General features: G+C 35.2%; 1 protein-coding gene across 4 annotated transcripts in view; it reads left to right on the top strand.

Annotated features, from left to right (window-relative positions):
- SPATA6 (spermatogenesis associated 6) overlaps positions 1-15,566 on the top strand; it is a gene marked incomplete at both ends in the record, with an annotated part of 131,963 nt that overhangs the window by 54,421 nt on the left and 61,976 nt on the right. For all 4 annotated transcript variants that reach the window (XM_080690395.1, XM_080690397.1, XM_080690398.1 and 1 more), the window contains one exon: positions 9,639-9,679. In XM_080690395.1, the coding sequence (XP_080546521.1) occupies positions 9,639-9,679 (41 nt within the window). The remainder of the gene's footprint in view (positions 1-9,638; positions 9,680-15,566) is intronic.

The raw sequence follows: 15,566 nt of genomic DNA, 5'->3' as shown, positions 1-15,566 counted from the left end.
ATACATGGTTGATTATTGGTTGAAAGTCTATTACTGTGAAGTTTTCAAAAATTCCATTACTGTATACATTTATTAGTTTACTTTGTATTATGAAGAATTTTCCCTTCTTCCTTCTTGTTTCTTTTGTTTTAATGACTCTAATCCTCTATTATTTTAACTACAGTTTTGTTTTTCTTTTTGGTTCTGCATGGAAATTGAGTACTTTTTCTTGGGCTTTCATCAACTATTTAAATACATCTGGGAATTCCTTAACTGTTCTTCAGACACAGAGTATTTTCACTTAGGATTTTACTTAAGTAGAAATTCTTCCCGAACATTTTCTTGCCAAATTATGTGGCCTAATAATTCTTAAGTTTTTACAGGATGCTATATTCACTGACATTGATCCATTTAGTCTTCATAATAATCATGTGAAGATATATTTAATTAAATTCAATAGTGAAAAATGACAGAAACTTAGGTTAAGAGACTTGTTGGAGAGCTACAAAATGTCTATGCTGTACAGACTGTACTAGGTCATCGAGTCCCAGGTTCCTTCCTTTTTCAACAGTCTCTTAATATTTTCTTCATTTTTATTAAATCTCATTCATTCTCATTCTCTCTCTCTCTCTCTCTCCCTCTCTCTCCCTCCCTCCCTCCCTCCCTCCCTCCCTCCCTCCCTCCCTTGGATTTTCATGGCACACATTCTAACTAATTTTTGCAGTCCTTTTTTTTTTGCGGTACTGGGGATGGAACCCAGGAGCATTCTACCTTCGAGCTCCACCCCCAGCCCTAGTTTTTATTCTTTATTTTGAAACAGGGTCTCACTAAGTTGTGGAGGGCCTCACTAAGTAGCTGAGGCTGTCCACAAAGTGCGAGCCTCTGCTCTCAGTCCCCAAATGTTGGGATTACAAGCGTGCACCACCATGCCTGGCGCAATAATGTTTTGAAGTTTTATCCCATCATTTTTGTATTTGAAGAAGAAATCAAGAACATGTCCAGGTTTTTTATCTGCTTAGGAACTTAAGAAAGATATGACTATGTATGACTTTTCCCTTTAAGAAGGTATTTTCCTATTTTCTTAATTTGAAGATCCTTTTATGAGTTTATTTTCCATATGATGCTATAATCTTTTACAAACTTGGCACTAATTCTTTTAATGATTACTATTGTAAAATAATCTAGAAATAGTATTTTCAGGCATAATATGTCATCTCTTGAGCAGATAGCAAAAAAATGGTAATATGTTATTTTTCTGAATAAAATAGCATGCAGTCATCTTATACAGTTTTTAGTCAAATATATAATTTCTTTCAGCTTTCATTTAAATGTCTCTCTTGATTTCTTATAGAGCGAAATGGCTAAATGGTGTCATTTCTAGGAACGTCTTTGCTTTATTTCCTTTTTAATTCAACATTTTAAATAGTATTATTTAGGTATAATTTATATACCTTAAAATTTACCCATTTTAAGTATACAATTAAAGTACTTTATTTATTTATTTATTTAGGTGGTACTGGGGTTCCTGGAAGCCCTTCTATCTCCGGGCTACACTCCCAGACCTATTTTATATTTTTATTTGTAAACAGGGTCTCTTAAGCCAGAGCGGCTGGCTTCGAACCTGTGCAATCCTCCTGTCTCCGCCTCCCAAGCACGGGGATTACAAGTGTGCGCCACCACGCCCGGCAATTAAAGTACTTTAAAGAAATTAGCACAGTTGTGAAATTACCACCACAATCCATTTCGGAGCATTTTCATTGCCCCAGCAGCTTCTTTGTACTGATTTGCAGTCAATCTGTATTTCCTCCATCAATCTCTGGGTTGTTTCTACCTTTTGGTTATCATTAATAAAGCTTCTCTGGACATTTGTATTTAAGTTTTTACATAAATATGTGTTTCCATTCTCTTGGATAGATAATTAGAAATGGAATTACTGATTCACATGGCACATGGTGAATTTATTTTTATCTCTTAAGAAATTGTCATACCATTTTACATTCTCAAAATAGTTCATGAGCTTTAATTTAAGCCTATACTTGATAACACCTGTTTTTAATTTTTTTGTGCTTTTATTGGTGTATTATAGTCTCACATCATAATGTAAATCATGTTGACAATGACATGCATGCTCATGCTCTTGGTGCCCCTTCCCCATTTCCCTCTATTCCAGTATAGAGTACCCAGATTGACACTGGCATATATATTCACGTGTATATCCATGGTAGTGTTTCTATTAGTGAACCTAAGTCTTCTTCCACTCCTAACCTAATGTATCCTCCATGGCTCCCCTGAGGTTTTTCTTCATCTGCAGTCTCTCTTATTTGCCAATTACTCCCTATCCTGCACATATTAAAGAAAACATATGACCCTGAACTCTCTGTAATTGGCTAATCTCACCTAACAGTGTTTTACAGGTCCTTCCATTTTCTTGAATGGTGTAATTTTATTTTTCTTTATTGCTGAGTAGAATTTCATTGTGTGTATTTTCCACAATTTTGTAATCCATTCCTCTGCTGATATGCACCTAGGTTGGGCCCATAGTTTGGCTATTGTAAATTGTGCTGCTATGAACATGGGTATGCTTATATTACTGTAGTTCTCTGGTTTCAACCCCTTTGGAAAGATACCCAGTAGTGTTATGCCCAGATCATATGGTGGATCCATATGATGTTTTCTAAGCACCTGGTTTTTTAAAAGCTATTCTGAGTATGTAGTCCTATCTCATGATTTTTCTTTTGCATCCTAATTATTAGTGGCATTGGATGTTTATTTTTATGCTTATTAGACATATTATCTACATATTGGAATATGTAGAACATATTCTTAAGTGATTATTACTCTTTTAGTCAGAAACTTCAGACAAGAAAAGAAAGGATAAAATGATATTTTTGCTATTGAAACACTGACGGCTACATGAATGAGAATGATAAAATATATAGTCAGCCTTCTGTATTCATAGGCTCTGTATCCATGGGTTTATTAATAAGATAAAGATCCCAAATATTCTGTAAAAATTATGTTTGTACTGAATATGTAGACTTTTTTCATTGATATTAGCTTACATAGCTTTTATATAGTATTATATATTATAAATCTAGAAGAATGTTATTTAGGAAAATGTGTATAGTTATTACAAATTATATGCCATTTTATCTAAGACACTTGAGTATTAAAGAATTTTTTTAATCAACCCTGTTGAATAGTGAGGTAGGACTTTATTAAAAGTTGGATTAAATAGTTTCTATTTCCAGAAACACAGCACAAGTAAGCAAGAGATGGGAAACACTTCATTATATGCCTTTCCTTCTTAGAAGGTTGTACTCCTGAGAGATATTAAATCCTAGTTTCTTAAAACTGGTCATACTAGCCTTGATTGTATCCATAGGGATTGACTTATGGTAAAAGAATTGCCCTTTGCTTCATGAAGTTTCATAGGAGATCAGAGGCCAACCTTAAAATGTTTCCCAGACATTGAATAAGTAAGGGTGGAGAAGTGCAGATTACAGAGGTAGATGCTCTTTGGAGGTTCAAGTAGGCATAAACATTAATTTTTTTGAGGTACTGGGGATTTAACCCAGGGGAATTCTACCTCTGAGCTACAACTCCAGCCCTATTTTTTATTCTTTATTTTGAGACTGGGTCTCACTAAGTCATAGAGGGCCTCAGTAAGTAGCTGAGGCTGGCCACAAACCTGCGATCCTCCTGTCTCAACCTCTCAAGTACTGGGACTACAAGTGTGCTCCACCACGCCTGAATCAGCGTAAGGAATTTTTGTAATAAGTAATAGTACAATCTACCAGAATAGTATTCAGTTTCATGAAGTTATGGAAAAGGAAGGTAGTGGTATCCTTTATAACCAAGTACCATGAAAGTGGCTAAAATATAGATTCACACATAGGAGAAACACATTAGTTATAATTGACAGATGAAGTTTGTGTTACTACTTTGATAGAGGGAATGAAGTGATAGATTAGTTTTAGATTAAAATTTCATAAATCCTTGCTAAAAGTCAGGATTGGTCCCTAGGGAATAAATCATATTCTGTGGATTATGATCAACCATGGAGTGAGGAAAGAAGCAGAAGACCCAAGTTATTGGACTAGTACCAGTGCTAATGTTTCTTTAGGACAAAGTGGATCTTAGTTTCTAATGGAAACTGAACAAATGTTTCCATGACTGATTATCTCGTTTGCTTTTTAATCAATATTGTTAGTCACTACCTGGCATTCACTTCCTTTAGTTATAAATCACATCAAATTGGTTAACAAATCAATAATCTGATGCCAATTTAAAAACTAAAGACACTTATTTTACCATATGCTTTTTATTGTAAAGAAATATATTATCTTTATATTAATGGAAGCAACACTTAAAATAACCAAAGACCTCAATTTATTGCTTTTTAGTTAGGAAGTCAGTCTAAGATATAAAATAGATAAGATAATCATTCCTACCTATTGTTTGAATCTGCTCAGGTTTCCATAACAAATTATCATAGTCTGGGAGTTTTAAACAACAGAAATTTATTTTCTCACATTTCTGGAGGCTGGGAAGGCCACAATTAAGATGCTAGCAAGGTAGTTTTATTAGGTTTCTTCTCTTGGCTTGCATGTGTCTACCATGCTTCTGTGTTCTCAGATGATTTCTTTTTTGCATTTATGGGGAGAGATGGAAAGAAGGAGAGAAAGAAAGAGAAAGGACATGCACACAGGTTCTGTGATATCTTTTTATAAGGGCATCGATCCCAGCATAAGGGCCCATTGTCATAACTCATCTTAACTCTGATTACTTTCTAAAGATTCCATCTTCAAATACCATCACAGTATGGATTAGAGCTTCATCAAATGATTCTGGGGAAAGGGATACAGATACTTATTCCATAACATCTATTTCATGAAGTTATTGGAGAATCAAGCAATAATTAGTATGTACTGAATATGTTTGCAACTAGCTACTATTCTAAGTACATTTTTTAATTATATTGATGAATTGTATTAACTTCATATTATATTTACAGAGTGACTACTATTTATTTTCACTTTATGGATAAAGAAACCGGAAGTCTAAAGTTAAATCAAGATCACACATAAGATCTGATTTAGCTCATTCTTTTTATTCAAAATGGGATTTATGTTATTATGCCCAAGTTAAGTTTGTCCACCTTTACAAGGTTTTTGGATTGCCTTCAACGTTGAGAGATTGCCTAATGATAGGACTTTTTATTATCATTGTCTGTACCATTTTGACATTTAGTCTTTTTTTTTTATACGCTCTTATTTAACTTTGTGTAACTTTACCAAAATAGGTTACAACTTCTTCATGGCCATGGGCCATGGCTTTTATCTCCTGTATTTAAATTTGGTTGATGAGAGTGATTAAATGTAAATATTAAGAAACCTTAGATAGAATTAATGACTTAATTAATAAAAATGAAAGAAAATTATAAACCTGTTGAAATTAGGTTAAGTTTATAAGTGGCTTGTGAAAAGTAGCACATATTAGTGTTTTAACTCATTGACACCTAATATTACACTAGCTGCCAGAGAATAAATACCACTGAAAATTATCTTAATCTTTAAAGTTCACATTTTCAGAGAATTAGACTCACTATATACTTGTCAATTTTTTAAATTCTTATTCTACTTGGGGCCATGTTATACATTTGACTTTCAGAAAAGACAGAGGTAGACTTTTTATTTTTAATTTTAAAACAGACTACAATGAATTGAGTCTTAAACCAAATGGAGGTATTGGAAAATGGTGATAGAGAGATGCAGCATATCTCACTAGCTGAAGCAAATTAAGTTCAACTACTTAGAAAGAAGCGTCTTAATAAACAAAATTAAATTCAGCTTACAACCCAAAACAGACTCAGGGACTACAGCGGGAGAAATCCAGTAACTCTACACTGCGAGATTCACTGCAACACTTAAGAAAAGCACAAGCGAGTTACAGACACGGGTGGCCACCGGCGCCATACTGGGCCGTCAGCCCAAACAGGGCACAACAAGAATTGCGTGAAAAAACCCAAGAGTGTGAAAGTGGCCATAGAGCTCCATCATCTTAAGCTGCGAGCTCACCCGAGCACCTGAGTGGCACAGTTTGCTCACCAGAGGTGGCACCTGCAGAGGTGCTGGGAGACCTTCTAGGACCCAGAACCGGACCTGCTAACCATGTGCACAGAGAATCAGCAGGATAAGGAAGAGCAGCCAGCCCTTCAGAGCCCCATACTGGGCTGCCAGGTAACTGCATGAGCTCAGATGAGCCACGGGACCCAGCAGACACACAGTGAGTGAGTGCCACTAGACACAGCAATAACTGTGGGTGACAGTGTGCGCCGAGGGGGGGGGGCAAGTTCAACTCCAGTGTCACAGGGAGAATACTTAAGGCACAATACCTGCACAGGGCCACAAGGGATTGCTCCCAGCAAATAAGAGATATTGGAATATACTCCTGAATCTATTACAACGATTGGACATTCAGAAATGACACCGGCCCTCCCTATATTCGTAAAGTAGTAGGACTATTTTGTTTTGTTTTGTTTTTTGGTTTGGTATTTTTTTGGTTTTTGGTTTTATTGAGTTTTTTGTCTTCTTTTTTTTTTTTTTTTTTTTTTTTACTTTTATTTGGGTTTCTTGTTTGTTTGGTTCCTTCACTTTATCTCACATGGTTGCTAGTTCATTTTATATTATTTTTATCTTGTTTTTTTCTCTTAACCCTTTTTGTTCTCTTGGTGGTCTATTTTTGTTTTGGTCAATGTTGTTGTTTATATTTGATGTGTAATAGTTTGCCATTTGTACCTTATTTTGATACTTTGTGTTTGCTCCTTCCCCACACTCCTTCTACAAAAGTCTTCAATTTAACCTGCCTACTATCTTCCCTCAAAACTCTTTTTGTCTCCTAACTGTATCTACTTGTTTAATACACAAAGTTTCTCACATCTCCATACTTAAATATTCTAATAAATACAATAGTCCTACTAACTAACCTTCTCCCATTCTCAACCTTATATAACTTTATTATACTTAAATTCTTCTACAACCTCTACCTTACCTGACTCCTGCACCCATCAGCCTAGCTACTCCACCATCACCTAACCCTCTCCACCTGATGAAGTACTGGTTACCTGTTGACTCTTCTAAATTTCTACTACTAAGATTGGACTAAACATAATACCCACAAACGATGGGAAGACATCAGAAAAGCAGGCCAGAGAGCTTTGAAAATATGAGAACCAGGAATAGTGAGGAAATAACAAAAGTCACGAATACTGACCTAGAAGAAATGCAAGAAGGGGATGATCTACAATATGATGAAAGGATTTAAAACAAGTCTAGAGGAGATTAAAGACAAATTAGAAATACTAAGGAAGAATCAGAAAGAGGTCTAAAAATGAAAGTCAGTAAATGAAATGAAGAGAGAAATAGAAAAAAATTCTGGAAGATTAGATGAAATGAAAAATAGAATATCACTGTTAGAAGACAGTTCGTCCAAAACCAAAAACACAGTCAACAGTATACAGAAGTCATTACAGCAACAAAACCTAAACATCCAACAACTGGGAAAACATGAAGCGTCCTAACTTAAGGATAAAAGGCATTGAAGAAGGGATAGAGGTACAGACCAAGGGCATCCATAATCTCTTCAGAGAAATAATTTCAGAGAATTTTCCAAACATGAAAAGAGACTTGGATCTTCTTGTCCAGGAAACATACAGAACACCATTAAGACAAGATCAAAAAGGACCTCCCCACGCCACATAATAGTCAAAATGACCAACATAGAGGCCAAAAAAGGAATCTTAAAAGCAGTGAGAACAAAAGGATGGGTGACATATAAAGGCAAAAAACAATAAGAATCACCCCAGACTATACAGCCCAAGTCATGAATGCTAGGAGAGACTGGCCTTGTGTGAAAGACATTTTTTAAATTATTTTTTATGGTACTAGGGGTAGAACCCAGAGGCTTTTTTCCTCCGGGCTATACTCCTAGACCTATTTTTTTTTCTATTTTATTTGGAAACAGGGTCTCACTAAGTTGCTGAGAGCCTCACTAAGTAGCTGAGGCTGGCTTCGAACCTGTGCAATCTTCCTGTCTCAGCCTCCCAGGTGCGGGGATTTCAAGCATGTGCCACCAAGCCCGGCAAGACATTAATATTTTACCTTACTTTTAGTATGGTTCAGGATACCTCTGAAAAAAAATCTTGTTTTACACAAGAAAGATAAAGAATTTAACGAACACAGAATACTCCATGTCTCTCTATCTATATACTATTTTTTTTTTCTGGATAGGGTTGTTTGAGAAATTAAATTATAGACTCTTAACGTTGCTTTTTAACAGAATGTATAAGTGAAGAAAAACGATGCAAGTTAAAATTCTCATGTTTTTACTTTACATGTAACAGAGATTATACCATTTAAAATTGATTTTTGAAGGTTGACTTTTTAAGTGATAAGTAAGATCCAAAATCTGCATGTACAATGAAATGGACATTATCTTAGGGAAAGATTTAGAATTAGATTTATAAATCTATTTTGTGGCAGATACTATGCTGCAATCTTTTACAGGTTATTTAATTTAAATCCTAATTTTGGGCCGGGCATGGTGGAGCACGCTTGTAATCCCTGCACTTGGGAGGCTAAACAGAAGGATCATGCAGGTTCAAAGCCAGTATCAGCTGGTTTAAGTGACTCTGTTTCCAAATAAAATATAAAAATACATCTGGTTGTGTAGCCTGGAGGTAGAAGGCCCCTGGGTTCCATCCCCAGTACCACACACATACACACACACACACACACACACACACACACACACACACAAAATAATCTTCATTTTGGTTTTGTGAAATGGGATAAGCCTTGTTTTTACACTTTTAAAACGAGGAATAAAATAGATAGTTGTATACCTTTACATAAAAATATCTAAGTGACAGAATTGTAATTTGAACCAAAGTCTGGATTAGAATTTAAAATTGATGATGGTGTTAGTGATAACAGTCAATATTTATTAATATTTAGTTTTATTTTTGTTCCATAATAGTTAATACTTAGAAATATCGAACGTAATCTTTAAAACAATATCATGAAATAGGTACATCATACAGATTAGGAATATTGACTTAAAAAGTTTAAGTGTCTACATCATACAAGTCAGTGCCAGGGCCTGGAGTATGTAATGAAGATCTATTTATCAACAAAGTATATACTTTGTTATTCTTTCCACCATCTGAAACTGGTTCTATTTCATTATGCCCATCTGATTCTAGCATGGATTTCAAGAAGAAGACAACATGTAATTTGACAGTATCTAACAAAATAATAAATATAAATAATATTTCATCACAAACTGGTTTATCAACTAAAAATTACCCAATATGAATAGACAAATTGGCTTAGCAAATTAAAGTCTTTTCTCCCTATATTTAAGTATTGCCTACTCTAATGAAAATAGTATTTTTGAAATTATGTAATTGCTGAGAAATTGATAGAGCTTTTTACCTGTTGGCTAAAAATACTTGCTTATGTAATATTGTTCAAAAATTTCAAAGTATTTCTGAAATATGCATGAATTATAGAAGGTGATAATAGGTAAAAATCAAAGTTGAAATCATATTTTTCCTTCTTGATATATTTATACTTTTTTCATACATTCTTTTCCAGATCATTCTCATCTTGGCTGCTGCCGACCCAAAGATTATAAGGTATTTGTAATGCATTCCAGAATAGTAATTGTCCTGGCTTTCAGAGGACAGCATAGGTATATTTTATATACTTATGAATACATACACACACAGAGCCAGATATAGATTATCATACTTATTTAGTAAAAATATAGAAAATCAATCATTATTACATCATGAAAAAGTCTTATTGTGGCATTTATATCAAATGGTACAGTAGGCCTTTCATTGTCTTCCTACAAGTATTTTAGGCTTCTGGTTATTTATAAGTTTAATCATTAAGTATGTGTGTGTATGTATATGTATGCTTGTGAGTGTGCTTGGGGGACGAGAGAAAGAGAAAGAGATGCAAAAGAGTAAAATTGGTTGTTACTTTTAGCAATATTTCACATAATATTAGTTTTTCCAGACTTCAATCATTCACAGAATATCCCCATAATATTTTAATACTTGCATTCAACTTGTACCATTTTAAATTCGTTTTCTTTTTATTTTTGTTATAGTAAATTAAAAATATCACATGCTTTATTTTTTTCGAGACAGGTTTATTTAGGTAGTTAGGGGATACATGTTCAAGGGAGAATATTGGCCATTTCAGGAGAAAGAAAGTGCCCTTGGGGGTCTCTCAGTTCTTTTACAGGAGACCCACATGAGGGGGTGGACAAGTCTCACAGCAGGGATGGACATCTGGTATTTTTCTTAGAATCTTCATATTTCTGACACCTGAATGGTGGGTGACTGTATGGTGTCTGGGTTTGACCAAGTGTCAGACTATCCTTATGTAGCCTTTGTTTATCAAAGAGCTCAGGAATTTCAGGTGGGGAGATGGACCATCATAATTAAAATTATGAGCTTATTGATTTTTGGCTAAGAAAGAATAGGCTCTGTAGGAAAAAGATAAGGATTATGAAATTTCTAGATTTTAAGACTATAGTTTCTTCTTCCTTTCCAGTTTTTCTATTATTTTTCATCAATTATACCTTATGTCCTCCCTTTGAGACTTAGATTCCTTAATCTTATAGGTTGATGAAGGGTAAAAGAGAAACTTCACTATTGAGTGGGTGTTTTTTTTATAGTCAGTTAGATGCTAACACCACTGAGGGACACAGCCTCAGGAATATGAGGATCAATGGGTGTTTTTTTTTTTTTTTAATGTGCCTGAAGTTTTTGTTGTGCCCATTATGCCAAGTTTGCCATCAGAGCAACATTTGTAAATCTGATTATTTGGCCAAAGCCATTCATTTGTTTTTTGATGGTATTGCAATTGCAGTGGGCATCTAACCCCAAATCAACATGTTAGTGCATTGTACAATAACCCAGATATATTTTTACCCTGGACCATCCACTGGTTAGAATTTCAAACTAGAACCCAGGTTAGCCAACCTGTTTGGTTATATATGACATTGTAAAAACTTCTCATGGCACAAAGCCTAAAACACAGCATATAATTTAATATAATGACTGCTATGACCCTGCTTCATTATTACTAATAATTTGCTTACAATAAAGATTATATGCTGCTATCTTTTTTTTAACTATTTGGCAAAACTCTCTATAAACCAAGCATCTTTTCATTAGGTTTAAAGTTATTTTATCCCCCCCCCCATTATTAGAGGCCCCATTAACTATTTAAGTGTCATTAAGGTTCCTGTTTTAGCAAAGATATTCCCATAATCAAAAGGAAAAAAGTTCCACAGGAGTGGAAAGAAGCAAGATTCCTGGTTTATATTACATAGGGGAACTTAAACAGGTTTTAGTTTTTAACTTTAAATAGAACTCACAGTACCTTCCAGTACCTTATAGGAATAGGGATTTTTTTTTTTGATGTCTCTGATATCAGTGGTCCTGAGCCTGCAGAACTTTAAGAGGGGCAGGTTTAGTTTGATATGATTTTTAAAAGACTCAGAAACAATCAGGAAATAAAAGTGCCAAAGAAAACATAGCCAATATTTTGGCCCTGGCCCTCCAAGGTCAAATGGAACCTAGGGAATGAATGATGGGAATCCTAAGGGCTCTTCAAATTCTGATAAGTCACCTGACTTCCTGATTAGGGTGATTGTAAAGACCTAAGAGCCACCATAGTCTGAAATGGAAGGTCTTTGGAAAGAGGAATGTCTCCAGTGCTTGGAGAAGAGCCATATGATTAGCAAGACACAATTTGTAGAGGAAAAGCATCACAGAGTCCCTAAGAGTAAACCTAAGGATCTCTGCCCAACCTTAACAGGAAAATAATTTTTTAAAAAATTATGTTTATCCAACATTGGGCTAACTTCTTGGTCTTGAACACCTAGCAGGAAAATATAACCAAAATAAAAGTCTGTTTTAGGTTAAAAGAAGAATCACGCTTGTGGAGCCATTTAAAAGACCACCCACATCAACTAGCTATCTTCTGATTTTTGGCTCCCCCTTGTATTATACATCATAATTTATGATGATACGTCTGCTCTTAGGCTCACAGAAGAAACATAGCAAGGCACTGATGCCCAGAGCATCATATACTTTAAGTGGGTGCTAGCCTTTAAAATGAAAAACAAAATTGGTCACTTGTAGAAAAAAATAGATGGATCTGGAGAACATTATGTTAAGTGAGATTAGCTAGTTACAGAAAGTGAAGGGTCATCTCTCTTATCTCATATGCAGAAGCCAGGGAATAATGAGGATATAAGAAGGACTTTAGATAATGGGGGCAAACTTCATGGAAGGGAGGAGGAGGTGGTTTGGGAGGGAGGGAAAAGAGGGAGAATTAATGAAGGAAACACGCCAGTGATATGTTCATATGTGAGAATACCAGCGCCAATCCCAGTATTTAGTCTGGGGAAGGAAAGCCCACCAATTGCATGTTCGTCAGCCTCACTATGAAGCACATTATGATGTGAGACTCTAATGCACCAATAACAGTATTAAAAAGTGCAATATAAACAAAACAGTTACTAAATTCCGGCTAGATACTGATATTTACCAAAAGCTCTAAGGAATGCTATTACTTAATAAAGACAAGCAACCATAGAGACGTATAAGAGACATAACAATTGAGGATTTCAAAATGAAAAAGAATTAAAGAAATTATTCAGTTTTTTCCACGATTCAGCGTTATTTAGTGTGTATCAGTGTGCCATGTCAAGTAATCTTGTAGATCCTCTAAAATTATTTTGGGTATTAATTATCTGCCATAGCCCTATAAGTCTATGTCCCACATTTTTTTTTTTTTTTGGTGGTACTGGGGTTCCTGGAAGCCCTTCTACCTCCGGGCTACACTCCCAGACCTATTTTTACATTTTTATTTGGAAACAGGGTCTCCTAAGCCAGCGCACATGGCCGGCTTCGAACCTGTGCGATCCTCCTGTCTCTGCCTCCCAAGCGCTGGGATTACAAGCGTGAGCCACCACGCCCGACTTTGTCCCACATTTTAAAAAGTATCACCTTACAGTTTCTTCTCTGTCTTTAAGTGAAAGTTTCATAATATTAAGAGTCATTGTTCTTGGGAAAACAAAAAAGATAGCTTTCCTTTTAATAGCTGTGTTTATTTACCCAAAACAATTTTATTTAGTGCTTATAGGTTCTGAATAGTATAGTACTTTGCCATGCTTTGACTGATTAAAAAATGGAACAGCTTATAAGACACTGTGTGACTAGGGACCCAAATATAAGTGTTAGAATCATTCAGGTGGAACTTTATAATTCATTCGTGGCACACTAAATTGAAATTTCTAAGAATGGAGACTGGAATTTTCTATTTTTAATGAGTTTCTGAATGATTCTTAATGTAGCTCTCCACCTATTCAAGGATTTTCATTTAAGAACCAGTGGTATATACTATAAATATAGCACATTTATTAGGAGCCTTCTCTCTATATTGTTTACATAGGCTTTTGCTTTGTTTTAGGTCGTCCTTAGAGGACTGTGGACATGTCATAATTCATCTAGTCTAGGCCCACCCTATTATGTAGAATTATATAATTATATACATTGTGTATATAATTGTGTGTATATGTATATAAATGTGTGTATATGAATATGCATACACATATGTGTGTATGTGAATATGTGTGTACACATGCACATGTTACACACTGCACACTGATATGAACATAACACACACACACACACACACACACACACACACGTAAAAAAGCACATACCCAAGCTGGGCGTGGTGGGGCACACGCTTGTAATCCCCGCACTTGGGAGGCGGAGACAGGAGGATCGCGCTGGTTCGGAGCCAGCCTTGCTGGCTTAAGAGACCCTGTTTCCACATAAAAACGTAAAAAAATAGGTCTGGGACTATAGCCCATGGAAGGTAGTGTATCCCAGAGGTAGAAGGGCTTCCAGGAACCCCAGTACCACCAAAAAAAAAAAAAAAAGCACATACCCTGCAAGGCTTTTTAAGTTGTTTTATCTAAGGGACAAACCTCTTTTTGTCCATTCCTTCGAATAATGCTCTGTAATTTATAGTTATATATTTAGTTTCATCTTTCTTTACATATTACTTTGTTATTGATCTACGAGTGTCAGAATGGCAAGGACCTTACCAATCTTATTGATTACCAACCTCCCATATTGACATGTAGTGTGGATTCCTAATATATGTGTTTTGTGAATAGATAAAAACAAGTAAACCACACACACACACGTAGACATATACACATGTATGTATGTAGATGTAATGCATGTATGTAATGTAGGAAAAAACCGAAGTTTTGAGGTCACTATAATCTTTACCTAAGGTAACTATAATCTAGCTATACTTTGATGTGTTCATTTATTTTTTTCTTTTATTATTTTTGTTTTTGAATTTTTAAATTTATTGGCGTATTATAATCACATGTTATCATGAGGTACAGAATGGTAGAGGCATACATATACACATCACACATTTAGCCCTTCCCCAATTCGTACCCCATTCTTTCCCGCCTCCCTCTTTCTCATGTTTGGCTTGGTGACTGACTTTAATATGCTTGTTATTGTACATCATGTACATTAGGGTGGTTCCCTCTTCCTCTCTCCAATCTCTCTCAGTTAAGTTGACTTCTTTATTCATCTGAGGTTTCTCCTTTATCTAGTGTCTCTTCTATGTTTCGTTTTCTACCTAGCTTTCTCTTATTAGTGAGAGCAAATGACTTTTGACTTTTTGTAACTGACTGATCTCACTTAGCATCATGTTCTCCAGTTACATCCATTTCCCTGCAAATGACCTAATTCTGTTCTTTATGGCTAAATAAAAATCTATTGTGTACATATCCCATAGTTTTATAATCCATTCATTTGTTGATGGACCTCTTGACTGGTTCTATAGTTTGGTAATTGTGTAGCTATACACATAGATACACATGCATCAGTTTGGTAGTTTTGTTTTCATTCTTTGGGGCATATACCCAGAAGTGGTATTGCTGGATCATATGGTAGATTCGTTCCTATTCTTCTGAGGGTTCTCCATACAATTTTCTAAAGTGGGTTGCACTAATTTGTAATCCCATCAGCAATGTATTAGAGTTCCCACTTCTTTACCCCTCACCAGCATTTGTAGTTGTTTTTTGATGATTACCATTCTAATTCGAATTAGGTGAAATCTCAGGATAGTTTTGATTTGCATCTCTCTAATTGCTAGTGATGTTGAATAGTTTTTCATTAATTTATTGACCATTTGTATTTTGTGAAGTGTCTATTTATTTTACTTGCCCATTTTTTATTGGGTTACTTGTTTTCTTAGCAGTGATTTTCTTGAGTTCTCTATATATTCTAGATATTAGTCCTCTATCAGAGGAATAGCTGGCAAAAACATCTTCTATACTCTCAGCTCACTGTTGAGGTTCTTGATAATTTCCTTTGTTGCACAGAAGCTTTCCATTTCTTTGCATATGATTAACCAGTTTTGCCAAGACCATTTATTGGAGAAGCTTTTTTTCCAATG

The sequence above is a fragment of the Muscardinus avellanarius genome, assembly GCF_963383645.1.
Source record: "Muscardinus avellanarius genome assembly, chromosome: 3".
Lineage (NCBI taxonomy): Eukaryota > Metazoa > Chordata > Mammalia > Rodentia > Gliridae > Muscardinus > Muscardinus avellanarius.
The sequence above is the reverse complement of the archived record's forward strand: the minus strand, read 5'-3'. Positions and strand labels throughout refer to the sequence as shown.